This window comes from Festucalex cinctus, chromosome 6 (assembly GCF_051991245.1).
Source record: "Festucalex cinctus isolate MCC-2025b chromosome 6, RoL_Fcin_1.0, whole genome shotgun sequence".
NCBI lineage: Eukaryota > Metazoa > Chordata > Actinopteri > Syngnathiformes > Syngnathidae > Festucalex > Festucalex cinctus.
In genome coordinates, this window is record NC_135416.1 from 10,268,519 (window position 1) to 10,291,644 (window position 23,126).

At 40.2% G+C, this 23,126-nt stretch overlaps 1 protein-coding gene across 2 annotated transcripts; it reads right to left on the bottom strand.

Moving 5' to 3' along the window:
- Window positions 1-2,077: 2,077 nt before the first annotated feature.
- Window positions 2,078-22,712, bottom strand: smarca4b (SWI/SNF related BAF chromatin remodeling complex subunit ATPase 4b). 2 transcript variants are annotated; one of them, XM_077524411.1, is made up of 34 exons: window positions 22,230-22,712; window positions 20,047-20,287; window positions 19,805-19,937; window positions 19,087-19,590; window positions 18,389-18,487; window positions 17,709-17,967; window positions 17,517-17,643; window positions 17,232-17,405; window positions 16,305-16,478; window positions 16,052-16,228; window positions 15,929-15,976; window positions 15,729-15,859; window positions 15,462-15,519; window positions 15,277-15,386; window positions 14,997-15,144; window positions 13,885-14,048; window positions 13,727-13,793; window positions 12,274-12,384; window positions 11,848-12,090; window positions 11,568-11,681; window positions 11,308-11,415; window positions 11,132-11,218; window positions 9,940-9,986; window positions 9,691-9,857; window positions 9,388-9,551; window positions 9,039-9,299; window positions 8,852-8,929; window positions 6,762-6,980; window positions 6,412-6,677; window positions 5,082-5,190; window positions 4,881-4,982; window positions 4,670-4,802; window positions 4,450-4,589; window positions 2,078-4,259 (listed from the first exon to the last, which is right to left on the bottom strand). In XM_077524411.1, exons 2-34 carry the CDS (start codon window positions 20,260-20,262, stop codon window positions 4,224-4,226), a joined length of 4,974 nt encoding a protein of 1,657 aa, XP_077380537.1. In that variant the 5' UTR covers window positions 20,263-20,287; window positions 22,230-22,712; the 3' UTR covers window positions 2,078-4,223. The 2 variants fall into 2 exon arrangements, with proteins under 2 accessions (XP_077380537.1, XP_077380539.1); XM_077524413.1 differs by having other exon boundaries at window positions 6,412-6,674; window positions 22,230-22,710.
- Between the last annotated feature and the right edge of the window lie 414 nt (window positions 22,713-23,126).

The following is a 23,126-nucleotide window of genomic DNA, read 5'->3' on the forward strand; positions in this document are numbered from 1 at the left end:
CAGCCCTAAATTACGGAGCTCAGCTGTAATCGCACTGTTCCAAAAAAATAACATGAACAGTTGGGGAAAGAAAAATATTTTCGAGCCTCACAACCTGATTTTAAATGGATGTCAACAGAACAGAATATACTTGAACACACCATTCAACTGTGAGATTTGCGTTGAATAACCAGACAGCTTTGAAATCAGATGTCAAGCACAGGAGGCAAATTGGTGTGCAAGTTCCAAAAGTCAATTTACGGACTAAAACCCAGCTGATCATTGTCTCGATCATTTGTTGACACAAAGGTTTAAGAGTAAAATTCCAAGATGAAAGACTATCCCTTAAATGTATTGATTTTCAACGAAGTGACAAATGGCACAAGTATGTTGAAAAACTACTTGAAAGGCTCAACATGCATGACTGTAAACCAGGGGTGTCAAACATACGGCCCGCGGGCCGGATAAGGCCCACAAAGGGGTTTAATCTGGCCCGCGAGACGATTAAAAATAAATAAATAAATAAATAAATAAATAAATAAATAAATAAATAAAAGGAGTAATGTTGGACCAATTAATCAGCCAGCCACAGTCAAAGCATATAAAGTCTTAAATTCACAAGCAATCCTCAGATGAGCAAAGCAACTTGTACACAGAATTGCTCTGGAAGTTTGTTTAAAAATAAAAATATAAACAAACAAATCAAACACAAACGTGCTGAATAAGACACACATTCAACTACACGTATGACAAGGAATAACGTCCATATAACGTCATTTATGCATTCTGTGAACAATATACAGGTATATGCAAAATAGGCAGATATAACACGCCCGGAACTCAGACAGGCAGAGTGTTGCTGCGTTCCATTTTGCATTTGTTATTTTTTTGGGACAATATATTTACAGTTGCGTCCAACAATTTAGGGCTGGCCACAAATACCGAAAATCTGCGTATAATTGACAGCATTTTTATTATTATTATTATTATTATTATTATTATTATTATATATAGTGATTTTACCAATCCGGCCCCCTTGGTAATATATTTAACTTGTTGTGGCCCCTGAACTAATATGAGTTTGACACCCCTGCTGTAAACCAAAAACCGACACTATGTGAATAAAAACTTGGATATAGGTAGCTTTTGAGCAACCTTTTTTTTCTTCTTTTTTTTTGCGTGTGCAATCATGTGTCCTTAATGCTATTGTTTTTTTTTGTTGGTTTGTTTGTTTGTTTTTTACTGCCAACTGTGCTTAATCTTACAATAGTATGTCGGTTAAGAATATTAAAATTGTACTTGAATGAAAGCATATGCAGTTAAAATACACGTTTTATATTGGCAGTGGTTTGACCAAGTAACATACTTCCAAAGTCAGTATTAGCTATTTGTTAGACCACTCTGTATACTGAATAAATAATTCTGTCACCGGCAGCAGGCGATAACAGCCGATACCTCGTAGTGAGCGAGAGCAGAGTTTCAGTGGTCTCGAGCAGCTAGGAAACGAAACCTAAACCACCAATGTTCACCCCATCTACTTGACGTGAGAATACATTTTCCCTTCTATAACACAGACTCCATTGTTGAAGTTGCGGGTCAGAACTGCATTCAAACATGAAGCAAGTGTACATGATACATTTTTTAAGTTTTGTTGGGGAAAAAAACAAAACAAAAAAACAAACCGTAACTCTTCAATCCAGTTTGATCGGTTCAGTTTGTGTGAGAGCGCATCCTTGTGGTCAAATTGACTAATTGCATCTGTCAGATAAGCATGGAATTGATTTATAACTCATAAGATTGTTTTATTTTCAGAATATTTAATATTATATAAATTATAATAAAATTTGGAGCTGATTATGAAGGGCACTATATAAAAAATATATATATTAATTCTGATCAGATATACATAAAATAGACACAGACTGTGTGCACTTTGTTCAGCATGGTGGGTTCACAGAAGACTCTAAAATGACCGCAGGGGTGAATGTAGTAAGTGTGAATAGGTTTTACCTATATGTTTTAGCTGAGATAGACTCCATCTCACCTACCTGCAAGTTACAACCCACTATAGAAAATAGATGGACATCCATAACACAGATATCAACAAACCCTTTACGCTTAATTTATTGTTACAATGTTCTTTCCAGTGATAATGACACAAACACAGCACAGACAAAAGTGTTGATGCTTTGGTTGCATGTTTTTGACTACCTACCATATTAATAAAAGTACAGTAAAGTACAAAACAAATCGTACATATACAGAATATCCAACACCATCCGGCCATGAGGCATTCACAAGCAGAGAGGAGCCACCGTCCCCTCTGGTCCTATGTCTTGAAATTAAAAAAAGTACACAAAAAAAGTTCTTTCAAACCGAAATCACCACATAGAGAAAACATTAGGAAGATACAGTACATAATGGCTGGATCGCGACCTCAGTGTGCTCTAAAAATTTTGAAGTGCTACGAGACGTGCAAGCAGCAGCATCCAGGCTGTTTTGATGCAAACATACACAAACGTGAAGCGCGACCTCCATTAACCTCAGTCACGTCACCGTTATCGGACACTTCACGCTCTTCCAAAAGGGTTTCAGTCTCAACATCCAACCCAAACACACCAGTGCACACAAACGTTGCTTTCTGAATGTCTCACTGTTTGACACGGATTCAACTGTGTCCACAAGGTAAGTATACATTCAGTATATTGTTTCATCTGGGGCCTTATTAATGCTCATGAACTTTCCTTTTTTTTTTTTTTTTTTTTTTTTTTTTTTTTTCATGGTACGTTGCATTTCCTTCTAATCATCACTTTGTCACCCCTGTAAGATGATTCTTAATCTCAATCAGAACATATTTTTTATTTTATGAAATGAAAAAAAAATTAGGAATAGGCCGACCCCAAAAGTACAAACATTCAACCAAGTAGTACACAGCATTTTGAACACTTAAGGTTTGAAGTGAGCAGACTCTGTGTGAAAAGTAGACAAACTGCAGTTTCACAATAAGTCTAGTCTCACTATTTGGCAAGTTGAAAGATATTGGAGGGGAATTGATGCTCACAGAAAAATAGAATAAACGTGAAAGCTTCTTGTGTTAAATAAATACCAATATTATAATGTGTTCATTTTGATTACTTAAAAGAGGAAGTCAACCACAAAAAAAATAAAAATAAAAAATCTTTACAATAATATGTCCGGTGTAGTCTAAACACAGTAGCCTACAGTAATCTGATTACTATTGTGTTTGTGGAAAGCAGCAAAATCCACTTGTTTTTATCCATGTCAAGTGGCCGCCATTTTGAAATTTGCTGGACTTGAAATGACATAAACAGTAGATCAGGGTTCAAGTAACGGCCAATTATGGCTCACTTCTTTTCTGAAACTGATTTTTTTTTTTGATACCTGAGCAACCGTGATGTCATTTTCAGTCAACAGCAAGCAGCAAAATGGCCGCCCCTTGAAATGGATAAAAATGGGTGGACTTTGCTGCTTACCTCATATTCCACAAAAACAATATTAATCACGGTTTAGGCAAGTGGGGGCAAACACAACATATTATTCAATTGTAAAGGCATTATTTTGTTTGACTTCCCCTTTAGGCTACTCACAGTCAAAAAACAAAAAACAAAAAAAAAAATCACCTAAATGCAAAACATCTTGCCGTGAGAATGACTGTTGCTAATGTTGGCATCAACCGCTTTAGTTGGGACAAGTAAGACTTATTTCAATAATGAGTGAAAAAGAGGAGAAATCGGGTCCCCACACCCTAACACAGGTTTGAATTATATTCTAAACTAAAGTCACAAAATTAGGCTACTTTGTATGTCAACATGTGCTTGTGAGTTTTGCCGCAAAGGCTGACGACCACTGCAGGGTATACGGCTGGGCTAATAGGCGCCAGCAAAATGTAGGGATGGAAATAGGAGAAGCGCATTCCTTTGTTGTTAGCATTGTTTTTAGCATTAGCATAGCCTACTTAGTCCACCGGTTACAGAAATGCCTTTTTCCTTCTTGATTTGTTTTGACAGCAACAGATGTCTATTGGGCAACCAAAATGTATTTGGATTGGAAAGGCATAGCTTATTTAATTTTTTTTATCAACAATAAATTTAGTGAAATTAATTAATTAATTAATTACAAAGCTTCTAATTAGAGTTTTAGGATGAACTGAAAATGTGTGAGCAGGCGGTACATCCCTTCATAGCACACCTCTCGCTTACATTCGTACATCAGTGCCCGACCGATCACGATTCTTCATCAGTGGCGCTGAGGGAGTGCTCCTGCAGAATATGCACACACACACACACACACGAAATAAGAACTCAGTTTGAACTCTTTCTTGGAATTCATTTCAGACTGACAAGAATTACAGTGAGTGAGTCGATTTATAAGTGGATCTGCGCCAGTAATATCAGACATTCTTCGCAGAGGATAAAGAATGCACACATGTACACATACACACTAAATTACCTCTTCTTGTTCTTCATCAGAGTCATCATCACTAACTACAGGTTTGGCTCGAGTGCGTCCCGATCGTCTGCTGCGTCCTTTTCCTCGATCTCCACCTCGCTCCTTCTTTCCCAGTCGGATCTTCACCTTGACGGAACGGGCTGAACACACAAACACACGCATGAAAATGAGGCCTAAATGAGGGAGAAGAATGAAGCGAAGATGTTTGTAGGCTACATACATTCTGACTCGGATCCGTCATCCTGCTCGTCCTCTTCTTCCTCGCTGTCCTCTCCCTCGCTCTCCTCCTCCTTCTCGATCTTCTGCCTCAGACTGGTGAAGACTGACTGGAGCACGATGGAGTCTTCGTATATCTGCTCGCGTCACATGGCAGGAAACTTCATCATTATCATCGTCATCATCATCATTTCGAAAGAGGAGGTCTCACTCACCAGAGATCCCTCCAGGTTGAAGGTTTGCGCGTTCTGGAAAAGCAGCATGACGTCTCTCTCCAGATCGCCAAGACTGCGATAGCGGTGACCTCGAATCCTCTCCTAGTGTTGGTGAAGAATGACAATTTTTTATTTTTTTAAATAAATGAACTTTGAAAAAAAAAAGAAAAAAAAAAAGGTAAAGCTGCACTGTGACTTGACCTTGATTTTCCGGAAGTCCACTGGCTTGCGGATCAGCTCGTAATATTCGGGCAGCTCTTTGCGAGATGGAAGCTGGATGAAGACCTCGCTCAGCTGACGTCCGCTCGTGCTACAGGAAGTGACATCATCAAGACATAAAGAATAAAGTCCGACCACTGATCTGAATACATGACTAGATAGCCGATAGGCCAAGATGTCGCGAGGCCGCCATATTGCTCCTCCCATGAAACGTTTCTCGGTATACGATCCTACACATTTACAATATCGAAATTTGACATTTGAGACAGCAGTAAGTAGAAGTAGCATGATTTAAATTTGTTAAACATAAACAGGAGGGCTTCAGACATTTTACAACTTGCCTTAAATATATGTATAAATTATATAAACTTGTATATATTTTTTTAATTGAAGAATTATAACTGTAATGCAACAAAAGATGCCTCTGCCTAATCTAATATTGGGGTCTAACTGAGCGATAAAATTAAAAAGGGATCTTCAAAGCAGCACATACCGTTGTATGTGTTGCTTTGAAGACCACTTGCTAAAGAAATACTTGACTCATTGAACAATTTTCAGCAGTGAAAAGTTAATATCTTGTCCAGAATGAATTGGAAAACTTCCTTATTTTTCATGTACAATTAATACCTTTAAAAAGTAATTTTTATTACTTGCTGTTGGCTGATGATGACATCACCTGTGCTGAGGAAGTAGGTAACGGCCAATCATGGCTCAACTGTTTTCTGGGTTTGGTCAGTAAACTGAGCGATTGGTCGTTACCTACTTCCTCAGCACAGGTGATGTCATCATCAGTCAGCAAGTAGGAAAATTTATTTTTAAAGTAATTGTACATGAAAAATAATGAAGTTTCTACATTAATTATAGACACAATATTAACCTTTTGCTTATGAAAATGACTCAATGAGTCAAGTATGCCTTCAACTTCTTTATTTATTCTTTTTTTTTAATTTGTTAAAAAATAGTGACCACCCGGCACAAACCCTCCACCCGCCCCCAGCCTTATACTAACTGCCTACGACCTGTATATGTCTCATTTGTATGTACACCATATAGTTTATACAGTAGTTTGCTCGCGAGATGGGAGGAGCAAGATGGCCGCCCTGTGACTTCAACGGTTTGCACGGGTGTGTATGGGTTATCGGCCATCCTGTCATATTTCCAGGTCAGTGGGTCCGACTCATGAATGTGACTTTAGAGGAATAAAATATTGTTTGTGAATGCGACAGTAGAGAATGGGATAGCTAACCAACATTAAATCTCATGAGAATGCACAGGTGATTACGTTTGGAACATAATCAGTCCGTTTTTCTACCCGTCTTTATATCTGATGACGGCCTCAATGATCTTCTTCATCTTCTTGGTGAGGGCAGGAGGATTGGGGGCTATCTTCTCAACAGGTGGCCTCCCCCTTTTTCGTTGCCTCTTTGCATCTTCATCTTTGTCTCCCCGTCCTCTTCCTCCCGAGGAGCACGAGGGCACGGGGAGGTCCAGGTCCCGATCCCGCTTCCTCTTGCGAGTCGTCTTCTTGTGCCGCACCTCCTCCTCCACCTCCTCTAGCGTGCCCTCCTCGATGGCCTGCTCGGGAGGGAAAAGCGAGAGTCAGGTGGACCCTCCGCCTCGCCGTCTTCCCAGCTTTCTCCCCGCCCCTTTTCCTCCAATTACCTTGAGCCACTGCTTCTCGGTCAGCGAATCGCTGTAGTCCACCTCCTTCCGTTGGCGAGAGCCTCGTCCGAACATTTTCTCCTCCTCCTCCTCGCAGGTGAGCCGCTCCACCTCGGCGTCGTCCTTCATGATCCAGGTGGGCAGCTCGTCCTCCTCCATCAGACGAGGCTTGCGACGCGGGTTGCGGGCATCTTCGCGCCGGCGGTCCAAGTCCATGCGCTGCCAGAGAACAAAACCACAACATTTTTTCGTGACCTCAGTCAGCATTGTGTTCCTCTTTTGTGCCGTGACTCACATTTCTCTTAAAGAGATACTTGACTCACTGAGCCATTTTCAGCAGTAAAAAGTTCATATTTTGTCCAGAATGAATTTGTCTGGAATTATTTTTCATGTATAACTAATACGTTTAAAAACTAATTTTTTAACTTGCTGTCGACTGAAGATGACATCACCTGTGCCAAAGTATAGCTAACGACCAATCATGGTTCACCTGTTTTCTGGGTTTGGTCAGCAAACTGAGCCATGATTGGTCGTTACCTACTTCCTGAGCGCAGGTGATGTTATCTGCAGTCAACAGCAAGTTAAAAAAAATATATATATAGTTTTTAAAGGTATTAATTGTACATGAAAAATAATGAAGTTATCAAATTAATTCTGGGCAAAATATTAACTTTTTACTGCTGAAAATGGCTCAATGAGTCAAGTATCCCTTTAAAGTTCTTGCTCAGGATTTAATGCAGTAGAGGGGCAAACACTTGTGCTCAAGGGCTACATTTGTTTAAAAAAACAAAACAAACAACAACAACAAAAAAAAACAGATTAGCCCAAACACTATCAGAAGCATGCATCTACATTTACAATTTACATGAAATGGTAATAATTTATTTTCAATACTTTAATATCCTCATTTCACAGTGTGTCTTCCAGTTCAATGTGTCGCCATGCAAATATAATTTGCCCAACGTCTTCAGAATCCCGAGTGCTGGTGTCAACCACACACATGCTGTTAAAATCACCGTTTCTTTCTTTTTTTTTTTTTTTTTTTTTTTGACCAATGAGATTTCAGATTCACCAAATAAAGCCTGCAAGGTGGCTTAGTGACATCAGCATTTTTCTGCCCTCTGATTGGTTCAGTTTAACGTGTGCACCAAAAATTGATTTACAGGGGAGGATAACAATAATTCTTGACAGAGATGGGCGAGTACCGATACCAATTATTGGGCACTTGGGAAGTAGTAATTAGAAATTAGCAGAAGAGAAAATTCCCATTAATTTCATGCATTTTTTTTCCCAAACAATTTTTGATCGCTGGGATATTTGACAAAAAAAGTGTGTCACAGACATGTTATTAAGATACATAGAAACCATTTAAACCATTAATAATTTGTGGTTTACTTATTAAAGGGGCAGTCAACCCAAATGTTTTCTTTACAATATGTTCTGTAGGCCTCAACTAGCCTAAACATGACATTGTGTTTGTGGAGGGAGCGGCCATTTTGTTACTTGTTGTCAGTTGAGAATGACATCACTGTTGCTAAGGGCTCAGGTAGCGACCAATCATGGCTCTGCGATTGGTTGCTACCTCAGCCCTGAGCAGCTGTGATGTCATTTTCAGTCGACAGCAAATGTCAAAATGGCCGCACCGAGATGGATAAAACAGGTGGATGTTGCTGAACACAATATTAACCAGAATACTGTGTTTTAGGCTAGTGGGGCTGCATAGAACATATTGTAAAGAAAATGTTGGAGTTGCAAGTATTTTGATCCTAGTTGTTGACCATGCATGCTTCTACATAAGACTCATTGCGTTGACTTGTGTAACTGAACGGGGAGCGGTTTAGCTTGGCGACTTGAGTTCTAATCAACTCTTGTTCATTGTGTGCACAACTGTTAAGTGAATTATCAGAATATTTCGTGGAACAAATGGATTTTTTTGTTGTTGTTGTAAAAACTATTTCCACGGTCTAAAATACGAAAAACAAATATTAAAAAAAACAATTATACTGCTTATTGACCATTATCTTGTTTAGTGTTTCTTTGTTGTTTACGTCCCTTGAGGGAATACAGCTGGTGTTTGTCCTAACACTGACCATGAACTGATCAAACTCCTCCTCGCTCCTGGCGATCATCTGGTTGACCGTCTCGTCGTCAGGGACCTCGTCCTCCTCCTGAATACAGCAGACGCACATTGGCGAGCACAGCATCAGCAAGGAAACCCTTTTCCAACCCCCCCCCCCAAACCCAAAAATCTGTTGTGTTGCTGGTGCACGCACACACATTAATCCGTAGACACACGTCTTGTCCCCAGACTTCGTCTTGCTCCTCGTGCTCCAGGATGGCCTGCAGGAAGGCCCTGCGCTCGTGGCTGGACGACTTCTGGTCGAACATGCCGGCCTGGATCACCTTTTGGTCTACGTTCAGTTTGTACTTGGCGGCGGCCAAAATCTTCTCCTCCACGCTGTTGACTGTGCACAGGCGCAAAACGCGCACCTCGTTTTGTTGGCCTATGCGGTGAGCTCTGTCCTGGGCCTGCAGGTCCTGGGGGTGACAACAAAAATAAGAGGTTTATGTTAAATCCAAACAAATGGAAATAAAAAATATAAAAGGGGTGAGAATTGGGCAAAACCTGGTGCGGGTTCCAGTCCGAGTCAAAGATGATGACGGTGTCGGCAGACTGCAGGTTGAGGCCGAGGCCTCCAGCTCGAGTGCTCAGGAGGAAGATGAAATAGTCGGACTCGGCATCGTTGAAGGTCTTCAGTAACATTCCTCTGTCTTCAGCCTTTGTGGTGCCTGGCGGGATGACTCATAATCAACATCATATACTAGATGATAGACTGGTTTATAATAAAGAAAACCATGGTGACTTAAAATGTTTTGTGGAAAAATGATGTAAAAACGACCCTGCGGTAATTCCATTATATTCTTTTACCATCCAAACGTAGGTACTTGAAGCTGCGGTATGCAAAGTAATCTTCCATGATGGTCATGAGTGAGGTCATCTGACAAAAGAGCAACACTTTATGGTTTGTCACTTGCAGTTTGGGGAGGATCCGATCCAACACTTCAAATTTTCCCGAAGCTCGATACAAGTCGAGGCTGATGCACAGACAAACAAAAAAGATGAAATTACATTATTTTGAATGCATGGGTTTTTATGGGAGCCATAATTAGCACTTACCCTTGGACTATTCCTCCAGAGAAACCTAAATGTTCTGAGAAAGATTCCTGTAAAAATAGTCCAAGTTAGTCATATAAAAACTCTACCTAGGAGGACCTGACACTGGAAGTGTTTTTTCATGAGTTCATGTTTTGTTTTGGCAATATTTACTTGAAAAACCGAGTAAAGCTTTTTCACTCAGGCATTCTAAGTAAATTTTATAAGGAGGGTTTTGAGTACATTTTACCAGTATATTTAAAAAAAAAAAAAAAAAAAAAAAGTTACGCAAGCTCACGACCTTCAACTTGGGTGACAGCCACTCTACCACCTGAGCCATGCCACTCTTGCTGTTTACCACTATACAACATTGCTGGTGTGTCCAAAATTAGACCAAAAACTCTCTTGGAAGGATTCTACCTGACACCATCTATATATTAACATAGAGCAGGAGCGGCATGGCTCAGGTGGTAGAGTAGCTGTCTCCCAAACTGAAGGTTGTATGTTCGTTCCTCTACCCTTGAGTACTTTTTTTTTAAACCGGTAAATAAATTGGTAAAATATACTAAAAACTGGGGATGGGCGGGCCGATACCAGCCTTTTCGAGTACTCGTGACGCCGACGAGACAAGACGTTGAGTGAGTCCTCCTTGCCTGTAGCTGGCGCTACCTTGCAGCAGTTTAACACCATGGCAAATCCTAAGGATCATTTCCTATTTTGACAACAATGGATTCACAGTCTGCGTTTTTCACCAAAACTTCACCGGTTTGGAAATATTTCAAAATTGACGAGGACGAACCACACGTTGCAGAATGTGAACTTTGCGGCACAAGACTCGCAAGAGGCGGAATGAAGAGTGCATCGTTCAATACTAGCAACTTGCTAAAACACCTCAAGGCTAAACATTTATTACAAGTGAATCCTAAACTAATAGAGTATTTTTGTGTTTTATTTTGAGCATTAACACTATTGAAGAGTGACTGTGCTGTTTTTTTGTCAAAATTAAAGGATATATTTTTGTTTAAAAATATCTTTTAGTGATTTTTTTTTAATTTATCACAATGTACTATTGGTATCGGCACTTGGTATCGGTATCGGTCTGAAAAAAAGTGGTATCGAACATCCCTACTAAAAACTCTCCTTGCAAAATTTACTTTGAATTTCTGAGTGAAATTTTTTTTTTGAAGTAAATATATAAGGATGCATTCAGCGTTACCTCAATCTGCTGGAACATGTACGGATGGTTACAGATCTTCCTCAGCTGCATGATGGTGTTCATCAACGTCTTGGTTCCTCCTTTGCCCTGATCATACGCACCAGAAATCAACATTACAATATATTTTTTTTCCCTCCGTATAGTTGACAGTATGGAAACAAGGCTCTCAAACCAACCTTCTTGTCTTTCTCAGAGCCATCGGTCAGCAGGACGCCCTTGGCCTGCATGTGTCTGTAAAGCACTCGCTGGAGAGACGACATGTCGCATTTGATCACGTACTCCACCTACAGGGATGCACAATGAGGAAGAATGGGATGGAAATAAGCCTAATTAATAATCACCTAATCAATCACAAACCGCCAAGACTTCAAAGTAATGACACAAGTACATTATATGGGTCAATTTGCATGTGTATTCCAAAAGAAGTTAGTCTTGCCTTCTCTGGAAGCTGTGCCTCCACTTCCTTCTTCAACCTGCGCAGCAAGAAGGGGCGGAGCACTTTGTGAAGACGACGGATGATCAAAATGGTCTCTTCCTCATTGAGATCCACCTGCAGGGTGGGATGAGCACATTGAATGGACAGCAAAAAAACCCTTAAAGAGCTATTACTATATTTTTCAACCTAACGATGAAGAAAATGTCAAGGTCTATTTTTTATATTTAATACATCAGTGGAGTAGTACAAAATAATCCCAAATATAATTCGATCCGCTCACCTTCTCCCCGGTCATCGCAAAAGGGGCATTGAACCACTGCTCGAAGGTGCTGCAGCTCTTGAAGATGGTGGGCAGCAGGAAGTTGAGCAGCGCCCACAGCTCGGGGAGCTTGTTCTGCAGCGGCGTGCCCGTCAGCAGCACCCGCCTCGGTGCCAGGTAGTGCGTGTTCAGGACCTGGGTCAGCTTACAGTGGTGGTTCTTCATGCGATGGCCCTCGTCCACGATCATGTACTTCCAGCGGATCTGTGGACGGTTGAAAAAAGAACTGAAGAAAGAGCGTGTCAAGATTTCAGAATACAACATTCACTTGTTAACATCCAGATGAAGCCGCTACCTAAAAGCTTGAGTTGAGTCAGGTTATTTGCTAAAAAACAAGATGTATATCGTGTGAGAGAAAGGTGCACTGTTTCTGATAGTAAAGCCCACCTTAGCCAGGACTTGCTTGTCCTTGATGATGTATTCATAGGTGGTGAGCAGAACATTAAACTTGCCACTACGCAACTGAGGGACAAAAGCTCTTCTGGCAGCTGGAGAACCCTAAAATCAGGAATATCACACACACACACACAAAAAAAAGTCAAAAAAAGGAAGTGTAAGTTAGCACTAAATACTATACTAGATTATACACAGACAAGCAAAGTGTTGAGACTAAATAGTAGCAAAACAGTCAAGTTGAAGAAGTAAAACCTTATTATTGCTGCTTATGTTATATTTAAATTTTTCTTCCTCATGACTGTATTATTAAATTCACTCTGAGGTTTTTTGTTTTGTTTTTAATACAATGTCAAAGTCAGCCAGTTTAAATCTTTTTTTTTTATTTTTTATCCAGTACAGTTATTTATTTATTTTTTTTCAAGCAAATTACAGTATGTTTCATCTTAGTCGTGTTTAACTTTGAGGTACAAACATTTGCATTTAGTCATTAACTGTTTTTTTTTTAAATTCTCATGAAATACAGTTTTTTTTTTAAACTTTTATGCATTATTGTTTTAAATGATTTTTTTTTTAAATAAATGTACCTATATTTAGGCTAATCGTTAATATTCAAATTGTGTATAATGTTGCAATGGCTTACAATTATGAATACACATTCTAGGAATAAAACCTGTGTCATTGTTGATGAAAACTTATGCCTACTTTGCATCTGTATTTCAATGTGTTACTACACTCTAAAAACAGTTGGGTCAAATGTAACCTAAATTGGGTTAAGAATGGACCAACCCAAATTTTTGAGTTATTTAACCCCCAAAAACGTGTCAGATTAATTTAATAATAACCCAAAAAGCAACCCACTTTTTTTGGGATTGTTTTGTGAGTTATTCATTTGATCCAATTTTATGGTTAATAACTCAATTGATTGGACCAACCCAACTTTTTCAGTTATTTAACCCATAAAGTTAAACAAAAATTAAACGAATAACCCACAAAAGAACCCAATTATGTGGGTTCTTTTGTGGGTTATTCATTTGACCAAACTTTTTGGGTGAATTGAACTGGGTCAAAATTGAACCGACCTAGCTTTTTGGGTTAAATAACTCAAAAACTTGAGTCGGTTCTTTTTTTTTTTTTTTTTTTTTTTTTTTAAGTTATTTAACCCAAAAGGTTGTGTCAGATTAAATAAAACCCCCACAAAGAAACCCAATTATGAGTTGTTTTGTAGGTTATTCATTTCACCCAACATTTTGACTAAATTGAATAACCAAAAAACTTGGGTCTGTCCCTTTTTGACCCAATTTGTCTTATATTTGACCCAACAGTTTTTTGAGTGTAGTATTTATTGTTTGAGCTGGTATTTTATGTAAAAGGTTTGAGACCGCTGTATTACAAAGTTAATAAATGTCCCCTCGCTAGAGAAAGCATTCACAGTGAGTAAACTTACCTTATAGGACACTTTAACAACTGTGGGTGCCCACTTGTCAAACTCGTACACCCAGTTTGAAAGAGTCCTGGTGGTCAGAAGTGATGTTGAATTAAAAACCGACTTCAGATTTATTTCAAATCTCATACATGACAAAAAAAAAAAAAAAGTTATCTCACGAGAGGGGCACGATGATGAGGTAGGGTCCGTTGAGCCGCTTGTGCTCCATGAGGTACGTGATGAGCGCGATGGTCTGGATGGTTTTGCCCAGGCCCATTTCGTCAGCCAGGATGCCGTTCAGGTTGTTGTTGTACAGCGACACCAGCCACTCCAGACCTTTGATCTGACAGACAACCACAAGTATTCCTCACTATATGTACAGTACACAACGCACTCTAAAAACAGTTGGGTCAAAAATATGTCAAAAATGGACCGATCTTCTATTTGTGTCAATTTGTCAATTTGACCTAATTTTCTGTATTGTTTTGTACCAAAAAAAAGGGGGGTCTTTTTGTGTCAAATAACCCATAAAGTTAGGTTAGATTCTCTACTTTGATCAATTTGATCCAATTTTGGGTCAAAAATTGGGTCATTTTGTATAATACAACACAGAAATCTGGGTGAGGTCGTTTTCTTGGGTCAATTTGACCCAACGTTCTGAGTTGCTTTGCTATAAATAAATAAATAATTAAATAAATAAATCAAATAACAAGGTAATTTTGTCACAACCCAAAAAAACTAGGTCAAGAATTGGGCCATTTTGCATAAAACAACCCAGAAAATGGGGTCAAATTGACCAATAAATAAATAAATACATAAATACATAAATAAGGTAATTACTAATTTTGCATAAAACAACCCAAAAAACTGGGTCAAGAATTGGGCCATTTTGTATAGAAAAACCCAGAAAAAGGGGTCAAATTGACCCATAAATAAATAAATAAATAAATAAATAAATAAGGTAATTTTGTATAAAACAATCCAAAAAAATGGGTCAAGAATTGGGCCATTCTGCATTAACAACCCAGAAAAAGGGGTCAAAAATGGACCCATAAAGTGGATGGGTCCATTTTTGATCCATAATTGGTTTTTTTTTTAGAGCTAACTGTCTTGTGCAAGCTGGCATATGACACAAATTTATCCATGTCGCACAGTGACATCTTTATTTCTCTCACCCAATGAGAATAGATAAGCGAATCCATTAAGAATCAAATCAATAAGAACTCTGTAATGGGAATCCTATCCCAACACACAACTTACACTTCTGTTTCGACATATTATTTGTATTTACCTGATACTGTTTGAGTTGTCCATTTATCAATAAAGTGGACTGCTTTTCCACCTTCTCTGTGACGGCATGAGCCACGGCGTAGTAAGACTGAAGTCCTCGTGCAAACGCTGCTCCACTGTACTCGTCATCCACATCCTGTTTGGCGTTCCTATAAGAGAAATGCTTATTGAGGAACGGTTGAATTGTATGGGAAGACTTATCTTGAGTTTTAGAGTGAGTAAGAAAACAAATGATTCTTGCGTTTATAGTAAATAACAGGGCTATTCGTCGGTTAACCCACTCGATAATGTGGCGCACGTCCACCTCCGACACGTCCTCGCTGTCAGGGTCACTTATCTTCTTCTTTTCGTCTGTTAGTGCTGTTGAAGGTTGATGCTCCTCCTCTTCCTCCTGACACACAACAGGCACAGTAAAAGAAAATTAAAAATGTGATTTTAGGTACGGTAAACAAACAAAAACACCCACTTCTTCCTCCTCTTCATCCTCGCTGTCTTCACTGTCAGAGCGTGGGGCCACCTCATAACTACAAAAAAAACAAAAAAACATGAACATTCATTCCAGCAATTTAAAGATAAATACCAAACAATTGCAGGACCTTCCAGTTGTAAATGCTAATGTTTACATTGGCTATGCCCAATGCAAAAAAATACAAATAAAATCCATAACTTTAGATTTATTATTTTATATACTATGCAATTCAAGCAATCCTTTAAAAAAAAATCTTCGTCTCACCCAGGGTTCATCTCCAGCCACGTCTCGAGCTGCCCCGCCTTAGGAGCGTCCACCCCGGTTAAGATGTTGCCACTATCCACGTGGATGACCTTCACAGGAAGGTCACTCATCTGACTGGTCTCATCCAGAGGCTGCAGAGTTAGGTGAGATCAGGATTTACTGACACAAAAAAGACATAGTCCATATTTCTGCCTGCTCACCTCTCCATCAGGCCCCAAAGCTGGAGTCTGTCCTTCTGGGCTCTCCAACTTGAACAGGCAAATCAGTGTCAGTTTGCAATTATAAAAAGTCACAAATAAGGCAACTCTGCCCTCCATACATACCTTCTTCTTCTTCTTCTTTTTCTTCTTCTTCTTCTCCTTGAGGGCTTGGGCAGCCTTATGCGCGCGGACCAGTTCGGTGAGGTTGGCCACGTATTCGTCCGTCTGCTGCAGAAGGTAGGCCAGACGCTTGTCCTTCTTTTGGTCGATCAGTTTACGGTAGCCCTCCTCGTCTTCAGCCTGAGTGGACAATTTCGTGTGCAAGGGGGAGTCCGCGTGCGCGTCCACGATAGAGCATGCGGCGGCCGCACGTTACCATGAGTCTCCTCATTCGCTCTTTCTCAATGCGCTCGTTTTCTTTCTTCTGCTCCCGCTCGGTGTTGGCGTGATAGGTACCCACAGCTTTGGTCAACTTCTGGATTTTGCCCGTGATGGAGCGATGATACTCCTTGAAGTCTTTGGCATGTTGAAGGATGCTGTTGAGATACTCCTGCAATGACACGGTGAGCAATATGGTGGAACGCAAGAGAGATAACGGATACAAAAGGCGAGGAGAAGAGAATGTAGAGTTATGCTTGAAATTCAATGACACAAAAATGCTATGAATTGTCACCAAAATTCACATGCACATCTCTACTCATGTCAACTTCAACCTCTGAAAATATCAAAACAATTGTATGTTGGATTTTACGAGCATTAGGTCGTTTTCTCACCATATGTTTACATACCCTTAGGGGATGTCAACTTTCAAGCGTAACTGTACTTACCTCACTGGACAATTGATCAGGCACACCTGCACAAGCTGTATTAAGAAATCTGTCTTTACAATTGCCCTGTTTGATTTACACTCTTAGTACAAAGTATTAAGGACATAAAGGGAATTTCGACATTCATGTGTTAAAATCATACCATTCACACAGCAAACATTTTTAGTGAAACTTGTTAAAATTGTCAGTAGCCTACGACCTGACAGTACACAAGTCAAATCAGTGAGAAAAATTATTCTTCGTTGACCCCATTTTATACCGCTTAATTTATACTTTAATATTTAGATATTTTATTTAACATGTGTTTGCCAATAATATATATATATATATATATATATATATATATATATATATATATATATATATATATATATATATATATATATATATATATATATATATATATATATACATATATATATATATATATATATATATATATACTGTGCAACTGTACATGTTTAAGTGTTGCCTACCTGATGTTTCTGCCTGCGCTTGCGCTCTTGTTCGATCTTCTGCTGCTTCTCCAGCTTCTCCGTGATGCGAGCCTCCCTCAGGCTTTGGCGTTTGCTGCGTTTGTAGGCCTTGGCATCCAGGGCCGTTTCAAGAGCCGTGTCACGACGCATGCACACCACCACCTCTTGTCGCAGCTGGACGCAAATGCAGAGCGTTAAAAAAAAAAGAAAAAAAAAAGAAAGAAAAAAAGGTCAAATCGCTCAATTCCCAAAACGGGTTTTGGTTCTGCATGCTGTGGCGCTCACCTGTCTCTGGAAGTTAAGCAATCGTAGCGCTTTGAGTTCTATAGTAGCTTTGGTACGTAAATCTCCAGCCAGAGAGCCCGGTAAGTTTTCCAGCTCGGCGATCCGATGTGTGATGCGAGCTTGCAACCTGCAGCGCACAATCAAGTTATCGTGACTGTTTAGGAATCCGTTCCAAAAACTCACTCCTGGTACCTGTACTCCCTCTCCTGCAGGATCTCCACAGGGTCCAAGCCGCAGGGCTTCTGGATGGGGGTAATGCGGCTCTGCTTGCTGTGGTAAGGCATCATGGGAGGAGGCTGCGCCGGCTGCCCGGGGGACTGCGTCTGCGGAGGCATGACAGGGGAGGCCGCGGGGGGCACCGAGGGGGGAGCGGGAGAGGGTCGTCCCGTGGGCTGAGGGGGGATCAGCTTTTGGGAGGCGTTGGACGGTGCTGCTGCATTCACCATCGGGCCTGAAGGAAGTGCATGAGGGAATGAAGATGGGGATGCTAATAGTTTATCATCCTAAACCTTTTATTTGAGTTTGTGGGGTGTATATATAGTAACACCCCGATGCATAAGATAACACTAATAAAAATTATTATTAAATTAATAACAAACAAATTAATAAATCTTTTTTTTTAGATCAATTTCTGTCATTTTCAAATAATACTGGACAAGTTTTGCTGATTCATTTCACTCCCACTGTCTCCATCTGCTGAATTTAAATAGATAATGAGGGGAGCCGCTTCGAATGGCCGGGAGTCGGCTGCATTCCTTCCGACGACGGCACATATCAAAACTGCAAACGCTCGTCTAACACTAGACTTGCACATGAAAATATGGCCCTATGTAGCAAATAAATCCAAATGTAACGCAATAGAAGCCACAAACCTTCAGGCCAGGACTTCGGAGGTCCATTGTGGTTTTGTCCTTGCATTCCTACAGCTGTACCTGATGGACCTGGTGGAGGCATATTGGGGCCCATCATTCCTAGAGGGGAAAAATATTCTTTTCGTGTTCAATTGATACTTTTATGTACAGTTATAAACATCCTTCGAGAAATCCTGCACTCTAAAAATAATTGGGTTACGAATAACCCAATTTGGGTCAAGATGGAACACTAATTGGGTAAATTTGACCAAGCTTGTTGTTTTGATCACCCCACCCCCCAATTCAAAAAAAGAAAAAAATATGGGTAATTTTGTTTAAAACAACCCACAAATTTGGGTCATTTTGTGCAAAACAACCCCTCCTAAACACTCCCCAGGAAAAAAAAAAAAAAAAGGGGTCTTTTTTTTTTCCAAACAACCCCAAAAAATTGGTTAATTTAGCTGAAAACAACCCATTAAAAATTGGGTTCTTTTGTTTAAAACACCCCCAGAAATATGGGGAGCAAAACAAGAACCCCGCCCCCCCCCCCCCCCCCCCAAAAGGGTCTTTTTTTAATTTTATTTTTTTAAACAACCCAGAAAAGTGGGTCATTTTATGCAATACAACCCCAAAAAATTGTGATCATGTTTACTTTTCAAATTGACCCAAGTATTTTTAGAGTGTGGAAATGGTTAACGAAGACAACATCCAGTCCTCACCGTGAGCACGAGTGTAGCCTGAACTCATCGGTCCCGGCGGCCCAGCTCCCGGCGTCAAGCTCGTCATGGGCTGCTGCATGCCAGGCATGGGCCTTTTCCCTTGGACGGCCATCTGGAGGTGGTCCGGCAGGGGCTGACCCCGGGCCAGCATCTTATAGGCCATGATCTGAGCTCTGAGTTGGTGCAGCTGACTCTGGTTGAAAGGAGTGGGCCCCCCGGGTCCAGAAAGACCACCGGATTCGAGGCCTGACACCAGGGTGGGGACGGTAGAGCTTAAGCTAGGTCCGGGGCTGGGTCCTGGCCCTGAACTGCCGAGTAGTCCCGGGCGGGCGCCGGGGCCCAGCGAGTGCTGGTCGCCACTGGGGCCTTCTAAAGGTGTGGAGGCGGAGCCGGGGCCAATTGAAGAGGAAGATGAAGAGGAGGATGGAAGTAGAGGTCCAGACGGAGGACCGTTGGAAGGGACTGGACTTGAATGGTCGGAGCCACCTAATGGAGAATGATAACCTGGAAGACACCCGGGAGACGGGAATGCAAACTTACTTTAAAGGGGACATAATATGGACAATTGACTTAGTTTCTTATTAAAATTGAGTTATTCAGAAGTGAATCAAACTCTTGTGGTTTTCGTGGTGTCAAAATCATCATCAAACTCACAAGACTCGCTTTTACTTGCACAATGTTGGCGAGTGTTAATAAGTGAAATGTTTGTTTCACCAACCTTGTGAGTGTTGGTCCAAAGGACTGGGCGGGGGACCCATGCCAGTGTGCCCGCCCGGCCTCACTGTCAGTCCTTTCATTTGGCTGAAGCGACTCTCCTCACTCATGCTCTTGTCATGCATGCCTTCCATGGGCTGTAAAGACAACAGAACAAACTTTAAATACATGTACAATGCAGCACTGGTGTTGCTACTGTTACCTCCACCAGGGAGCTCACATTCATAGAAACTACTAGTTCATTACTTTGTGCATGGGGTGCATGCTGTCCTGGCTGTAGCCAGGCGGGCCTGGCTGAGAGAGTCCAGAGGAAGGAGGACCGGGACTGGGCCCCATCATGCTGTGAGCGGAGCCTGGGGAAGGACCTGGGCTGGGGCCCAGCATTGCCCCAGGGGAGGGGCCTGGGCCGGGGGACGGACCTGGGCGGGGGTTGCCTCCCATGGGAGGATCTGGGGTGGACATTGCGGCGGTTTCCTGCAGCAGGGGTCTGGAAGGAAAGCATATGCATACACTATGAATGTAAACCTTTAATAAGAATAATTAAAAAAAAAAGAAAAAAAAGAAAAGCCATTTGAATAGAGCAGAGGTCAAGCTGTCAGGTTGCTACAAGTAAATTGTACCTGCTGCCTTCTCGTGGAAGAAGATTTAATTATTCTGCCTGTCACAATAAATTGTTGGCTGGCGTAGACAGATGAACACACAAAAAACAACATTTGTAGTAAAAGAACAAAACAAAACAAAAAAACAAAAAAAACAAAAAACATTTTCCAGACTAATTAAAGAGTGATTTTCCAATTCACAAAAAAAACATCTTTTGTTGTATTTAGTAAACTTATGACAATAACCTGACAGTAGTATCAATAAAAAAATATTTCAATTAAAATTTTGTATTTCATTCTTTAAAAGAAAAAAATAAATGAAAGGGGACAGAAAGAAGTAAAACTTGTGATCTGCCCCTAATCAACATAAAAAAAGATCAGCACAAAATAAATGACAGCAAATAGTCAAGAAGTTTTCAAAGTATAACAATTAAACAAAATAATTCAATAGCATGACCTTGTGCTAAATATATTTTTTCCAGTAATTGTACTTTTAGACATTTTCTAAAAATACAAATAGACTGAGATGATTGGGTTTTATAATCCAGTTTGTTCCACAAACTGACACCTTGAGTTGAAATAAATCGTTCTTTTTTGTTTGCTTGTTCTGTATTTAGGTTTAGAAAAAAAAATCAGTTCCTCTTAATGTGTACTCACTTTCCTTTTTTTTTTTTTTCTTTTTTTTAAATTTGAATTGCATGTTAATAGTTTCAACCCAAAACGACACAAATAACACATTTCTGTAAACAAAAGATGGGTTCAGTGTAGGTTTTGGTATGTATCTGGAAAATCTGCCTTCTTTGTCCTCCTCTGTACCTCAAATTAAGTTCTTCTAAATTTGTTTGTACATTTTTTTTTTACACCTCTGCAAAGGAGCTGATCGTCCTTGCACACTCTCGAACAATGAAAGTGCCACTGCCACCTAATGTAGTGGATGTGCAATTACACTTTATTCACGTACGGCAAGGGAAAAAAAAAAAAAAAAAAAAAAAACGTTCCCTGAGGTTAGCGGTTATACGCGTCCCCACCACCCCCTTGCATTGCATTTGATCTGGCATGCCAAGTCTAAAAACTCAGAGGAACTATTATAAAAGCTCAGAAACATTTAACCCAAAAATGCTAATCATCACCAAGGGTGGGCAAAGTTTTGTGCTCAAAGGTCACATTTAATTTGAGTCTAGAGAAGTCATAGATTTAGGTAAAACACATTATTAAAAAAAAATAAAAAAAATAAAATCTAATTTAATGCAAAAAAATACATGGACAAACAGGACACTTATAATTTAAATGTCCGGCGCGCCAGATTTAATATACAAAGCTGATAAATGTTAGCTATAATGTGTTCATCATATTTTTACACATTTAATCAAAAAAAAAAGTAAAAACTGAAATGGCCCATGCCATGATATATATATATATATATATATATATATATATATATATATATATATATATATATATATATATATATATATATAAAGACGCTGCAATGAGAGGTCCACTGTACATTCTGTCCAAACGCCTAAAAGAGCTGCTGCGCCAAATCACCCTGGTGCGCATTTTTAGTTGCGGCTGCACCATACACTACACTTGCATTTGAACCGACTACATAAAACACACGCTGTAGTGTGGATCATTGACACAGACCCTGTAAGGCCGCGTTGTATATGAAACAAAAAAAGATGGGGGCAATGGCGGACTGTGCAAGTACGACTGATCTACCTGCACGAACACAACTGGTAACCCGTGATGGATATCAGCGTGGAATTTGGGGAGGATGACATTTGATTTGACGCATCAACGTGGCACGCAGCAAACGAATCCACTCACCGTGTTCGCAGTCGAGCGATGATAATTTTTGTTTCACCGACGTAGCTCGAGCGCCCCCCCCGCCCACAGAACCACTCCACTTCCACCGCCTCCTCCTCCGGTACCGCCGCCGCCGCAGCTCCTATGACCGAATGTCTAGTCACCGCTGCAAGAAAGTGCGCATGCGCGGATAGTCACGGCGTCTTGCGATAGCACGCACAATGAATACTGTACAGGTGGACCTCGGTACCGGTACCGACATACGACGTTACAAACGACACACAATGGATTGGTTTAGCAACGGCGTAAGAACACGCCGACACACGAATTCATTAGTCTTGCTTGGGTCTTTAATGTGTGCCACTGTGCGCAAGAAGCCTCGTCAGAAGTATATGCCCTCACTAGCCTAAACACGTTTTTTTCGATTTAAATTGTGTTTGTTGAATATGAACTCAGCAACAAACAAACGTTTTTATCCATCACAGAGGGCTGCCATTTTGCCCTGTACTGCCACCTGCTGTCGACTTAAATTGACGTCACAATGTAGGAGGTGGCTCAGCTTGCGAAGGTCACGTGTCCAAACCCACAAAACAGGTGAGCCTTGACGTACAACGTAAATTTTTACATGTGAACTTGGGCTGTTTCTAATATTACTTCATAAAGGCATTTTTTTATTTTTTTTTTAAATTGGGAAAGTGGCTCATGTGGTCATTTGAGTATAATGGCAGAAAAGTAGGAAAATGTCATTTAAAAAAAAAAAAAAAAAAAGACAACATGAATGTAAACAATCAAAAAAATGCCAATAATATATAAATATACACAGAAAATCTAATTTTATGTCTGAAATTGACAGCCCTTTAACACACAAGCTTCTGTTCCGGGGAGCTTTGTCATGTATCTTATTGTATTTAATTTCAG

What these genes read in the sequence shown, in the direction of transcription:
- smarca4b (XM_077524411.1), bottom strand. Translation starts at nt 20,262, where the DNA reads ATGTCCACCCCAGATCCTCCCATGGGAGGCAACCCCCGCCCAGGTCCG. An exon ending in GCATGCACCCCATGCACAAA is followed by an intron (nt 19,938 to 20,046) that starts GTAATGAACTAG and finishes TTGTCTTTACAG; the next exon opens with CCCATGGAAGGCATGCATGA. An exon ending in TCAACCTGGAGGGATCTCTG is followed by an intron (nt 4,803 to 4,880) that starts GTGAGTGAGACC and finishes TGACGCGAGCAG; the next exon opens with ATATACGAAGACTCCATCGT.